This window comes from Magallana gigas, chromosome 3 (genome assembly GCF_963853765.1).
Source record: "Magallana gigas chromosome 3, xbMagGiga1.1, whole genome shotgun sequence".
In the NCBI taxonomy this organism is placed as follows: Eukaryota; Metazoa; Mollusca; class Bivalvia; order Ostreida; family Ostreidae; genus Magallana; species Magallana gigas.
Genome location: NC_088855.1, coordinates 23,965,090 through 23,978,318, shown reverse-complemented (window position 1 = coordinate 23,978,318; position 13,229 = coordinate 23,965,090). Strand labels below are relative to the sequence as shown.

Genomic DNA, 13,229 nt, shown 5'->3' with positions numbered 1-13,229 from the left:
AAAAATCAAACAAACAAATTAAAAAACAAATTTACTTACCTGTCTGGGTGAAGGATAAAATAATAGCACAAAAAACAATTGCTTTTTAATGTAGGCTATTTCCGATGAATTTCGATATTTAAAAAAGAATGCAATTTTTAGACTAATTAATTTAATTATTCTAAATATCAGAAATGAATGTTTTAAATAATCAAAGTAATTTTTAACAGAAAACAGCATGATATTTAGTCAAAGAAATCACAGTCAATGTATCAAACATTAGAATTATCGATACCTGAACAAAATAGAAATCGATTTTCAGAAATTTAATTTCTTTTATCAGAAATGTTTTACACATCAGAAGTTAATAAAAATATATAAATTCGAAGTCTCTTGACTAAATAAAGAAATATAAAGAAATTCGGCAATTACATGTATATAGAGTGAATAACAGTAAAGGGGGGAACACACACACACACACACACACACACATATATATATATATATATATATATATATATATATATATATATATATATATATATATATATATATATATATATATATATATATATATGCTCACATATACTATTAGTAGAATAATTGGAACTGAGAGGTTTCCGAATCGACAGACAGACAAAAAAGGTAAATGGATTGTACAGTATTTAATTAGGGGGGCACTTGATAACCAGAAACTTACTGTTCGGGTTAGCCAGAAAGCACTGGCATCTGTAATAAAACAATATACTTAGCGACTTTCTCAGGTATACGTTCCTAGTGATCGGTGGCGATTAGATGTCGGACCATAAATATAGAGGATAGAAAAAATGATATCTTTACAGCCAAATAACAGTAATTTTCACATCATAACACATTTATTGAGGGTTTTGAAGATCCACATTGGGTACCCAGCTGGTGGTTTATGTGCATACCTTCTAAGGTATAGGACCTATAGCGATCGGAGGCAATAAGAAATCGATCTATGAATAACGAGGATACATGTACATGCATACTAATATATATATATATATATATATATATATATATATATATATATATATATATATATATATATATATATATATATATATATATATATATATATATATATATATATATATATATATATATATATATATATATATATATAGTGTCCCACCGACAGTCACAAGCTGGTGTGTAAAAGCTATTTATACATTAATATGATATTCATAAGATACTACTTTAATATGGTATTCGGAACCAAGCACGTAGCATAGGGAGGAGGACCGGGGGGCGCAGGGGGGGGGGCACCCCCTCCCCCACTTTTCCAGACATTTACAAAATTGAATCAAAATGGATTCTCTCCCCCCCCCCCCCACCCCCCCCCATCTTTGGGGAGCATATGAGATATAGAAGATGAAATAAGGAAATCAAGTGTAGATGAATACTACGACCCCCCCCCCCCGGTTTTTTTATTTTTTTATTTTTTCCTTGTAAAGATTTTATGGATGAGCCCCCCCCCCCCCTTTCAAAAATGATGCCAAATGTCTGGGAATGAATTGCTCTCTCCATCACGCACAAGAATGAACTTACCACCTAATTTTTTCTCTCCAAAAAGAGGGCTAAATGAAGGAAAAGTTATTTAAAAAAAAAACATGCGGACTCCGGACCGGGGCTTGAAAAGACACGTGTTCATGATCATTCATGCGCAATGTGTGATCAGAGGATCCGAAAGCTACAATGAATGAGGTGCCGTTCATTTTTTAACCATCAGATAATAAGTGTCATATCAGAAACCTATATAAAACGGTCTCTCGACCTTATAGTAGAATAAACTACGTACGAGATAACATTTTTGGTGACCCCATTTTGAGACTCCATGAATGATGGTTGGGAACTAGACGTTACTTGTTTTGAAGTTAAGAATTAGATAATTAGCTTTATTTTGGAATTATTTTGTACGAAAGACGTTTATTTGCTGTTATTGGAGTCAATTTATCTCGAAGGTATGTATTTTATTGCTACTTTTATTTGTATTTAGCCACAAGTTGACAAAACATGAAATCCAGTTGGTGATGTTGCATGTTGTACTGCCAAATGACCTAATAATTGATATACTTTTAAGATTACGCATCTTGGTGTATAGGATTTTAGGATCTGTTGAGAAAAATTAAACCCCTATTCTACCTTTACACTTCGATTGCCTTTCATCTACAACTGATGTAATATCGGGTCGATATAGGCCTATAGTATATAGAAGAGTCCCTACATAAATCTTGAGTCTTGACATCATGCGCTGATTACACAGCTAAAATGAAGTCTACGTGCATTTTGCATCGTCTCTCTCTCTCTCTCTCTCTCTCTCTCTCTCTCTCTCTCTCTCTCTCATTAGGAAACATTAACTTTAGAGTATATTTAAGTGTGTATTAATTTATATTTGGCAAAAATACTGTACTTTAAAAAATACTCTACCTGCAAAAGTTGTTTTTTGATTTTTGTGTAACTTGTTTTTTTTCATATTTTGTCTCTTCTCTTTCCTTGCCAATTGTTGTTTACTTTATTATCCTATTTTATTTTTTTTAATAAAATCTTCTGTATGTGAAATCGATTTTAGATTCTCTTTAAATTCTCTTTAATTTTACTTTCACAGCACAACATTAGAAAAATTAAAGAAATTAAATTTTTGGACTTGCTAAAGTATCAGTCTGTGCTTGTATTTAGTGCTCTCTTGAATACTTTTAAGTGACGTCAAACATATTTACTGATAATATAAAATTAAGAGAGGTAGAGAGCAGAATTTAAAAATATCTGTAACACATTGAATTTGCAAGAAATATAAAAACACATTAAAACAACATACTTAGAGACTTGAGTAACTCTGCCTTACTTGTCACTCTGACAGCAAACATATGATGACACATGGCAAAATTTGCTCCTAAGTGGTGAACTTTGTTCTTTTACTTTTGGCAAACTAATTTTTCAACACATTAATAATTTTTTTTTTATATACAGGGCACAGAAAATCACCACCTTTATTAAATGAGAAATACGAATTCATCGCTGTCTAGTTTTAGGGACTGCCAGCCTAATGAAATAGGTAATGTTTTAAATTTCACATATGTATGCCTTTCACTAGCATGCCCTTACTTGTCTTAATATAAATTTTACTTTATGTGTAGAAATATTGATGAACTACATTAACTAGATAGTTTGTATTTTAGTCACTGTTACGAAACATGTGGAATATAAAGATATGTTTATTTGAAATAAAGTTTTTCCTGTGTTGACATAGATGACATGCAGCTGTCCCTTAAAAAAACTGCATAAATTATATATATTTTCAGGGTTGTCTCTAAAAATTGAAGCAGAAGGAGGAAGTGAAAAAGTAGAATGGGGGTCTGGGGGACTTGCTTATAGCTACATTGTGTTTGAAATGCAAAAATAGCCGGGTAATTAAGGCATTATAGGTGGGGGAATTCTCCGCCTCCCGGGTCTTAGAGACAACCCTGTATTTTAGTGAAACATGGTCATGGAGATCATGCACACTAGTACTTGTAACTAGGTATAATTTAGATCACGGACATAAGATTGTTAAAAGATGGCTGCTTCATTGTTTGTTTGCTTATTACAACTCGGTTATCTAGGTCACAGATAGAACACACAATCTTGACCTCAGAGGTCACTTGTTCATGCACTTGAAGATTATTCAGATTAAGTACCAATTAATGTAGCTTTGGTTAAAAAAAAAAAGATTTTAAAGAGGGGTTTTTCAACACAAAAAAAATAAAATGAGTATTTTTTTTTTAAAAGGAATAAAGTGTGTTTTAAAGAAACAGAATAATGATAAAAAATTACATCTGAACTTTGATGTTGTTCTATCTGACAAAGAACATTTTTATCCATATTGAACAATTTTTATTTAACTTTTGCTGTAAATTATAGGCTTTATCTTTCAAATTTAAAAAATACTTTGGAAAAGCTTGAACCATGAAAATTAATGTATCTTGCTGTCTACACACGAGTTACCATAGTCATTCTTTTATATTTTATCTTTATTAGTTTAAAACAATCACACCATCTTTCAATTCCCTCCCCAAATTCAAATGCTCTGCAAGATGAATTAAAATATTTGATATGCAAATTTTTGTCATATGAAAAAAATGACAGTGAAAACTGAAAAGCTATGTGAAGGTAATGAAACAATTAAATCCAAACTATGCCCTCAATTATTGTGTACTGACAATGTAAAATCCTTGTCAGATCCGTTCAGCGTAAACATAGTGAGGCTCCTGGGGTTACATGGGGAAACCGTGGTACATGTAACATTGGAGGTCAAGCTATAGTCAGCAGTGGTATTCTCTGAGTGACCATTTCCAGTGTTACCTTGCTACATGTAGCATGCACAGTTTATGTAGTGTAGCATGCATTATTTGCTTTAGATGTGTGACTGCACTATGATGTAAATGTGGTGTATGTGATGGTTTACTGTATGATAGTGAGTGACAACAGGATTTATCAACATGAATGAGGGCTAGGAATAGATTTGTCTGATGTAAACAACTGGTGTTTACGAAGGAAACAGTTTGAACTTAATTTTAATGGGAGATGAACTTGAGATGTATAGGAACACAATATTATTATTTATTTGTCATTATTTCAATAGTACCCATCAGATAGATAGACAATCTGAATGAATTGCATATGCATGGAAAGAGAGGTATCGTAATATCAAAGAGAATCATTCCTTGTACTGATCAAGGTCTCATGAATGAAAATTTTGAACTGATGATAAATGTGTGACCAATTGCCAAAAAGAATAAATTCTTGAGTTGTGATGGGAGAAAGAGTTTGATTTTGTGTTGATTTTTTTCACGATACGTGTCGGACCAAGTAATATTTTTTTTTTTTCATGCTGATGTGAGTTTGGTTTTGTTTGTAGAGCTGGTAGGAGTAGTTGATGAACTGAAGCCAGTGAATGGGCTCACTAACGCACACAGGCCGGGACTAGAGACGTGGACATGTGCTTGGTCGGAAGACAACTTGTACTTTGCTTGGTCCTGTGGAGATAAATTTGTCCGCCTTGTTCCGTGGGATAAACCGAATGGAAGACTGTAAGAACTGATAAAGTTTTTCATCCATTTCAATCACAACCAAAACATTGATAGAATTCGGTTCATTTACAACCCAATCTCCCTTAAGGAGGCTGGGTGGTCAACATAATTCACCATCAGATCTAACTTAAATTTTTAACCGGGTTTTCCAACGGAAATATCCGGTTATTAAAATGGTGAAAATGTCGGGAGGGTGGGTGGGTGGGCGGCTGCCAAAAGGGTACCCTCATTGTACGAATAACTTCTCCTACAGTTTTCAAGATAGGAAATTGTTTTTTTGCAGATCAATTGTACATATATCAGAGGTGTGCATATTGCTAGGATTCTGATTTCCGATAATTTATGAAAAAAATACCAGCTTTTGAACCTGGTCATTTTTTGGCAAAATATTGCATATAGGGTATTCCATTTCACTGGATACGGGTTGACATGGATTATGGATACAGTTCACAGAAATGAAAACCCAGTTTGCTGTCACATTGACAGCTTTTCACTTGTTTTAAGATGATTTGTTTTATCTATGAACTATTATTAAGTACAGAAAATTCCCATAAATGTTCACTTTAAAGTTTCATGGTTTTCCTATATCTTTAAAGTTTATACAGAGGTTTTTTTCTCAAGAGCCTTTTTAAGCTCTTATTCTCAAATATAACAGTATATGGGATAATGGATAAATTCTTGAATGTTTTTAATTTGTCCTGATGTTATGTAGTTGAAAAATATGATAAAAGCAACAAGGCCTTAGAGTTTCTGGATATTCATTTCGACAATGTAAGCTGATTTTTTTGTATCTGACTTATGGCAGACCACCCTGAGATTTTGAATCTCACTGAAATTATTTGAACCATTGATTGTCAACATGCCTCTGAATCATTACTCTGGACATTATTTAAGAAAGTTGATTGGCTTTTGAATTCATATAAACCAATGAGCAAAACTATGCTTTATAATAGATATATTTCCTTGTTCCCTACTGTACTATACTTCATAATTTGTTTATCAAATAAGGTGATCCACACCATAAAGAAAGAAAGGAACGCAGTCTGGTTTTAAAAGCCTTGATTTATAGTCTGACTAGAATCTATTAACAAAAATTTTAAACCCACCTCTGAAGAAATGGGCTACATTATTGATATAAAAAAACCTGGTTTAGATGTTTATAAATAGACTTGCTCAAGTCTTTATGTTTTTAATTAGTGTTTTCATGTTTCACTGCGTTTCAGAAATTTTGATTTCTGCTCTCAAAGCTGCCATAACATAGTTGATATGTTTGGCATCACGTGAAGGTACGCATATTAAGAGAGAAAACCAAAATTATTAAAACATAAAGACTTGAACAAGCCTATTTTTTCGGATAATTAATATTCAACAATTTGCTTGTTTAACACAATTTCTCTCATCTTTAGATTAACCACACGGTCCTTTTAAAGCAAATCTGACAGTGTTTACTGAAATAACTTGCATTTTTAGGATTTAAATTACTGTATTGTAAATCACGTAGCCTTCACTCTTCAGTGACCTAGTTTAGAGTTGAATTAATGTGATGTTGTGTATGTTTGTGTCCTATGACAAGTTGAACATCTGACATGTGTTTATTATGGAGAGAGAGAGAGAGAGAGAGAGAGAGAGAGAGAGAGAGAGAAATTTTATATCCCTGATATTAACCAATGGAAAAAATAATTTATTGTTTTGACTTAGATATTTTGATGTCGTAATATAAAAAAAACATTTTCCCTTTGTAGTTGTAAAAGGGCCAGGCAGTATTCAAATGATTCCACACAAGGAGAAAGAGTAAACATCATTATAGAAGATGTAGAGGAGGAAGAAGAAGGAGATCAGGAGGAGAATCCACAGCGACCCATATATCTGCTGGACTGTAAGGAGCATGTCTGGTCTGTAGCATTTGGGGCAAGCCAGAGCCTACAGGACAACACCCAGTCATGGAAAAGATTGAAAAGCAACAGCTGTACTCTGCTGGCTACAGGGCTACATTCGGGCAGGATCAAGCTATGGGACTGTAGCACAGGTCAGTGGGTCACACTATGGCTCAACACTACTCTTTGCAAGTAGAGTCGTCCTTGCACTGTGATTAGTAGAGTCTTGCCATAATACATGAATCTGTTACCCTGGTCACAATTTTGGGAGAGGATTTCTGTGATTCTCATTACAATAAAACACAATTCAATAAGGTTACCTAAGTTAATCAGCCCTCTTATGTTAAGCCAATCATTTCAAATATGATCCATCAATGTAAAGAAAAACATTCCAGTCAATAGTTTATAATACACTGTAGATTAAATTGAAATCAATTCAAACAGGTAACCTGCTCATAGAGCTTTTGGATCACAAGGATGTGGTTCGTGGAATTAGCTTCGCTCAAGATGGTAGTCTGTTGATGGCGTCAGCAGCCCGGGATGGTACGGTGAAGTTGTGGGACTTGAAGGATGATGGCAACATGTACTGTACCCTCAGAACAGGCGCCAAGTGGAACAACAGCTGTAAATGGTCTCACGACTGTAAATATTTGGCTGCAGTTGGAAGTAATAAAATGGTTGGTATTTCATGTATTTAACAAACTTTATGAGTTTTTTTTAAAGTTGTAAAATTGTAGGTATTTCATTAATTAAGAAATAAACAGCAATGTCAAAAAGTTTACCGTGATATGAAGTTGGTTGGTCACATGATCAAATCCTGTATAGCCTGAAAGGCTTCTCAATATGTACTAACCAATTTCATATCCCGGTAAACTTTTTGATATTGCTGTTTATTACTTATATTTAGTTTGAAAAAGACAAATCGTTCAGAACTGTTAAAATTAACGAGATTTTATGTTTACAATAATTCAAGCGATAAGTGCGTGCTATGATCATTGTGACGTCACGAAAAAGTTCATACAGAATTGTTTTCGCTATTCTATAGGTTCATATAAGGAAACAGATTTGCAAATGTAAATATTTTTAACAAACTTTAAGAATTTTTAGAGGTAAATTGAAATGAAGTTTGGCTATAATTTTTTCTCTTATAGGCTGTGATTTGGAAAATGGATGAAACCAATAAATCTAGGCAGCTGAGGGGTCACTTCCATGATATCCAGTCATGTGACTTCTCTCCAGATAGTGCTTTGTTTGCGACTGCCTGTTATGATACTCGGGTGATCATTTGGGATCCATACACTGGCGATATGTTGTTGGAATTAGGGTAAATTTTCTGTTTAAAATCATTTTGAGGATCCCGTTAACACTGTATATCTGGTTATTTTTTAGGTCACATGATCACATCTATACTTCAAAAAATTCAATATGCCAAAATTATGTATTTATTACCGGTAGTTGCTATAAGAAACTTATTAAATCACAAATAAGTAAAGTTTTATTATAAAACAGATAAAAACTTTGAAAGTTTACTTATTTATCTTTATTAAAGTAACGAAACTGTAAATTATTGTTTGTTTTCACCAGGCACCTGTACCCGCCACCTCGCCCTATATTCGCCGGTGGGGCCAATGACCACTATGTGCGCAGTGTGTCCTTCAGCAAGGATGGATTACATGTGTGTTCTGTGGCAGATGATGGGTAAATACCCTATTCTTTTAATGGAATATGGCAATTGTAGTCGTGTGAGTGTGTTATAATTAGTGATAAATACAGAGTTTTTGCAATACAGTCAAACTTTGTTATCTCGAACTAGATGGGACCTGTTTAAAAACTTCGAGATATCCGAGTAATCGAGATGTCGAGAGAAGAATACTTAAAAAATAAGTAGTTGGAACTTACAAATCACTTCGACATATCCATTGTATTCGAGATATCAGTGTTCGAGATATCGAAGTTCAACTGTACATGTACCGTTTTCAATTTCCTAAAAACCTACTGGTCTGATAAATATCATAGCTCTGACTGATATAGATTCTGTAACTGATGAAAGTGTGAGTGTCAGATGTTTCACCTTTAAGATGATAAATGAGTTAATTTGAATTGACTGTTCTTAGATATGTAAATATGGTTCTACAACTTTCTATCACATACAGGTACCTGCGTGTTTGGGATCTGGAAGATTCTTGTGACCCACAATACATTGCTGAACATCAGAATGCTTTATGTTGTTCATTCTCCCCCCAGGATCATCGAATCTCAGTGGGGTGGGTATTTTTTAATTATATTTTTATATGCATAACAAGCTTAATTCTTTACATTGATTTTATCTGACATGTAGGTTGCAAATACATGTAATCACATATTTATTACATTTTGTATATAGTTAATTCATTTACTATTGACAAAAAACTGACATTTTTTACCAACATGGCAGTTTTTTGTCAGGTAGAAAAAAAAAAAAAAAAGGACAAAATAATACTATTAGTACCCTAGAAAGACTGGTTAATTTTTTGTAAAACACTATTGCTATGCAGAAGTCTTTCCATGTGATTAAGGCCTTTTGATTTTATGAAAATGTGTGCCGCTTAGTGTGAGTTTTTGAATTGATTCCATATTCTGGCCAGAAAGCATCTTTTTGGAAGAAATGTAAGACTCCTCGTTTAGGGGAAATGCCATAAAAAAATGATTAAAACAAAAGTCGATAAGGAGCCACAATGAGGATTCAATTTTTTTTCATATTGAAATATCGGAATTAAAATTAAAAAAAAAAAGAAAATCTCTGGTATAGGAAGCGCCATAATTTGTTGACACAATGGGGATTCAAAATATTATCAGAGCAGAAAATGTTTTAATCAACTTTTTAAGTTATAAATTTATAAGGAGTAAGATAAAGTTAATTTTTATCCTTACTCCATAAGAATTCAATACAGATCAAATTGATGAACTGCTGGGCACTTCTTACATGGCTAGACTTGTGTGAACAGCTACATGTATTTACCAGTACATGTATTTTGGAGTGAAGTTATTGCTAATTTCTGTTATGTTGTCACAACTGGTCTTTTAATTTAGCTTCTTTTGACACTGTGTGAAAAAAAAAACTTTATTTTTCTATAATGCACATAATTTATGTGGATTTGAGCCAGCAGTTTTATTGTTCACATCATGGATCACGAATCCCACTCATTGATGATCAGTGTGTTGCTGTATCCCACCACTATTAATGACACAATGAACCGTCAAATTCTAATACAAATAGAATGCAGCATTGCAAATTAAACTGTTCAATGTGTTTTAAACTTGGGACTTAATCAAATGTTTTCAAATGAATACCCAAATTTCAAAGAACTTCAGTTTTGTTTATGTAATTTTTTTTCAGATGGAAACAGTATCTCATAAACTAAACCAAGCTATAAATACTTTAAATCCATGAAGACAAAAAATTCTCAAGGGCCATATAAATTATATAACAAAAATGTTACTGGTACATATCATAACCGAAATACTGGTACAGGTTTTAAAGTGGTGGAATGCAAATACACATGTAATACATGTAGATACTTAGTGTTTAAAACAAATTGAAAAAATGTCTTGTTATATCTTCAATTGACCTTCTGAGGTCAAGGGTGATTTGCATTGGCTGTTTTGTTCTGCTACAGTTGTGGGAGCTGAGATGCTGGCAGAAAGAGAACTTTCTGGTCCAGCCGATCACTGAATGGCTTTGGCCAATGAGGGGAAAAGGCTTCGGCCATTCAATCTGCGTGATTATGCTGCTTTGTATCTTTATTGAAATAGGTACAAGGTTTGTAACTCCAGGATTTTAACAATTATTATATTTCAGCAAAAAAGATGATGGAAATATGATTTTCAAACATTTACCTCGTGTTTAATAACATATACTATGCTTACATAGAATTGTTTTTTTTTTTTAACCTATTTTGCAAGAAGTGAAAATATTGAACATTAAAGAAAAAAATATATTATTATATAGATATTATCAATCATGTAGACTAAGGAACTCAATGTGTCACTAGTTAAATCTTTTTTTTTCTATGAAATTCTGAAAAAAAAATTCTTGATGAGATAAGTTGATCGTAGAGCACTAGCTCTGATCATTAGAAAGTGCACGTATAAAGTCGGTGTGGTTTTATTGTAGAAATCGAACGGGAGGAGTTGTGTTCTATGCAATGCCTCGATGCGTTCCTGCTCTGCAACAGCTGTGTCGAGTGACCATCAGAAAACAAGTTATTTCAACCAAAGTAGATCATTTGCATCTCCCCGTACGGCTGAAGGAGTTCCTCAAGTATCATGATCTGTGATTTACGTGAGATTTCCCAAAAACTTTAATTTCACTCACACTGTATTTGATGATACATGTATATAAACCAAATATGGAATTTTTCTTGAATGCATTTCGTGCTTGAATCTGTATGAAATCCCTTCTACTTTGAGAGGGAATTCTGTTTATTTACCTTTTGTAACTGTTTGTTCTTGAACGGCAAGTCTTTCTTTAGTTATGTGATGGTTTTTTTACTTGCATATGTATTTATCATTTGAAGAATTTAGATGCTAAAGACATTTGACAAGAAATAGTAAGGTTATTTTGATTATGTTAACAATTCATATTTGTACACTTGTAAATCATAGTATCTGGTGGAGGACAAAATCTTCAGAAACTCAAAGGTTTACCTCAAATTTAGATCATCTTGAGTGTTGTGTTCTTTGAAAAGAATTTCAATCCTCCTTTTCTTGTGTGCCTTATTTGATCCATATATTATATGACTGTTCATTTGTATATAAATGTATTTATAATGTTATCATATTGATTAATAAAACACTGTGATTGATAGAATCTATTGTTAAACACTCAAGATCAGTAAAAATCGACAACCACAAATATGGATGTAGTAACAAACAGCTTTGTTATTCCCTTGTACTTTATATTTTGTAAAAAAAAAAGAAGAAAGACTGGGTGGCAGGAAACAGAGATATATCTACAGCTATATTATAAAATTTAATACTCATATACGCTGTACAAATATATAAACATTATCTTTTCCCCCTATATAAAGTATGTATAAAGGAACGATGTACATACACACTTTTTCTGGGTTGTTGATATTTTCCAATTGCATATGAATCACGTCAATAGTACAGTGGAGACATTCCTTGGACTTAAATTGTTACAGATTTTTTTCTTTATGTTTTAGCATGGAACATTTCTGATTCTGGATTTCTATACTGTTGACTTGTATGTCAGGTTTAAGTTTCACATGGACTACACTAACCTTTGTACAGCAAAATTATGGTTATTGTGACTTTTCCTTCCATCAAGCATTAAAAGTAGTCAACTTTAGTCAAGGCATCGTATTGCATTTAAACCTTGCTGTTTTATTTCAAATTACGGTAGAGGTTGTTAAGGCAATTGTTTACCCAACTTGCTCATTGAAGTGGCTATATTTACACACCAATATATGTACATGTATTATTTGATGAACTAATATATTGTATTTGATGTATCAAGTATCTTATTAGTGAGATTTTGTCAGTTGTCAATTTAAGTATTTCACCCATGCATTTTATCTTTAAAAATTTTCCTTACCCTCTTCGACATGCATTATAATCATATGTTGGTTGATACCAAATTTTAGGCTCTTAAATTCTTTGCTTTGTACAAAAAACCAATTTTTCTGGATACAAGAAAATTCATAAACTGTGCGAAAACTTAAATCAGTCTTATACCAAAACAAATACCAGTCATGATAAATCTATCAAAAAATATATGGCTGTATCAAGCCACTTTAATTGGCTAAACATATATATATATATATATATAGTTGACATGTATATCAAACAATCAAATCCTAAGCAGTATTCAATGTTTATAACTAAATTGCTATGCAAATATTTCGGAAATTGATGGACTGAAAGAATGCAAAAAGACTCCTTTTTAGACCAAGGGAAAACAGAAAGAATTACTTATAGAATTGTAAAAAAGTTAAAATTTTTACATTATTGATGAAAATCAATGTGAAATTTCTATTTTAAGTTTGTTGTAAAAAAGTATTTTCATTTAAATCTTCATTGGAAAACAGTAAATTTATAAGATACATATATAAATATCTGTTGACTCCCAAACATTAAATGAGTCAAGTATTTAAAACATAAATATGTTTTGCACTGATGTACAATGTACATGTACGGTACATAGAAACAATCATTAAGGTTCTTTAAAATGGAAATGTAAATCTTTTTAACTTAGTCTAGTGATATTTTCTGTTCAAGT

General features: G+C 32.5%; 1 protein-coding gene across 3 annotated transcripts; it reads left to right on the top strand.

The window, feature by feature from the left end:
* The first annotated feature begins 1,729 nt into the window (after nucleotides 1-1,729).
* LOC105318662 (WD repeat and SOCS box-containing protein 1) lies at nucleotides 1,730-13,141 on the top strand. Of its 3 annotated transcripts, none has more exons than XR_898540.4 (10): nucleotides 1,730-1,967; nucleotides 2,974-3,058; nucleotides 4,901-5,072; nucleotides 6,815-7,098; nucleotides 7,391-7,623; nucleotides 8,098-8,270; nucleotides 8,531-8,644; nucleotides 9,100-9,210; nucleotides 10,603-10,738; nucleotides 11,100-11,268. XR_898540.4 is itself a non-coding variant. In XM_011415883.4 (9 exons), exons 2-9 carry the CDS (start codon nucleotides 3,001-3,003, stop codon nucleotides 11,260-11,262), a joined length of 1,308 nt encoding a protein of 435 aa, XP_011414185.3. In that variant the 5' UTR covers nucleotides 1,731-1,967; nucleotides 2,974-3,000; the 3' UTR covers nucleotides 11,263-13,141. The 3 variants fall into 3 exon arrangements, 1 of the variants encoding a protein (XP_011414185.3); XR_004604228.2 differs by having other exon boundaries at nucleotides 10,603-10,745; XM_011415883.4 differs by lacking the exon at nucleotides 10,603-10,738 and having other exon boundaries at nucleotides 1,731-1,967; nucleotides 11,100-13,141.
* The last annotated feature ends 88 nt before the right edge of the window (nucleotides 13,142-13,229 follow it).

Coding starts and splice junctions, on each gene's coding strand:
- LOC105318662 (XM_011415883.4), top strand. CDS start 3,001: ATGAGAAATACGAATTCATCGCTGTCTAGTTTTAGGGACTGCCAGCCT. Junction 7,624..8,097: donor CAGTTGGAAGTAATAAAATG/GTTGGTATTTCA, acceptor TTTCTCTTATAG/GCTGTGATTTGGAAAATGGA. Junction 9,211..11,099: donor GATCATCGAATCTCAGTGGG/GTGGGTATTTTT, acceptor GTTTTATTGTAG/AAATCGAACGGGAGGAGTTG.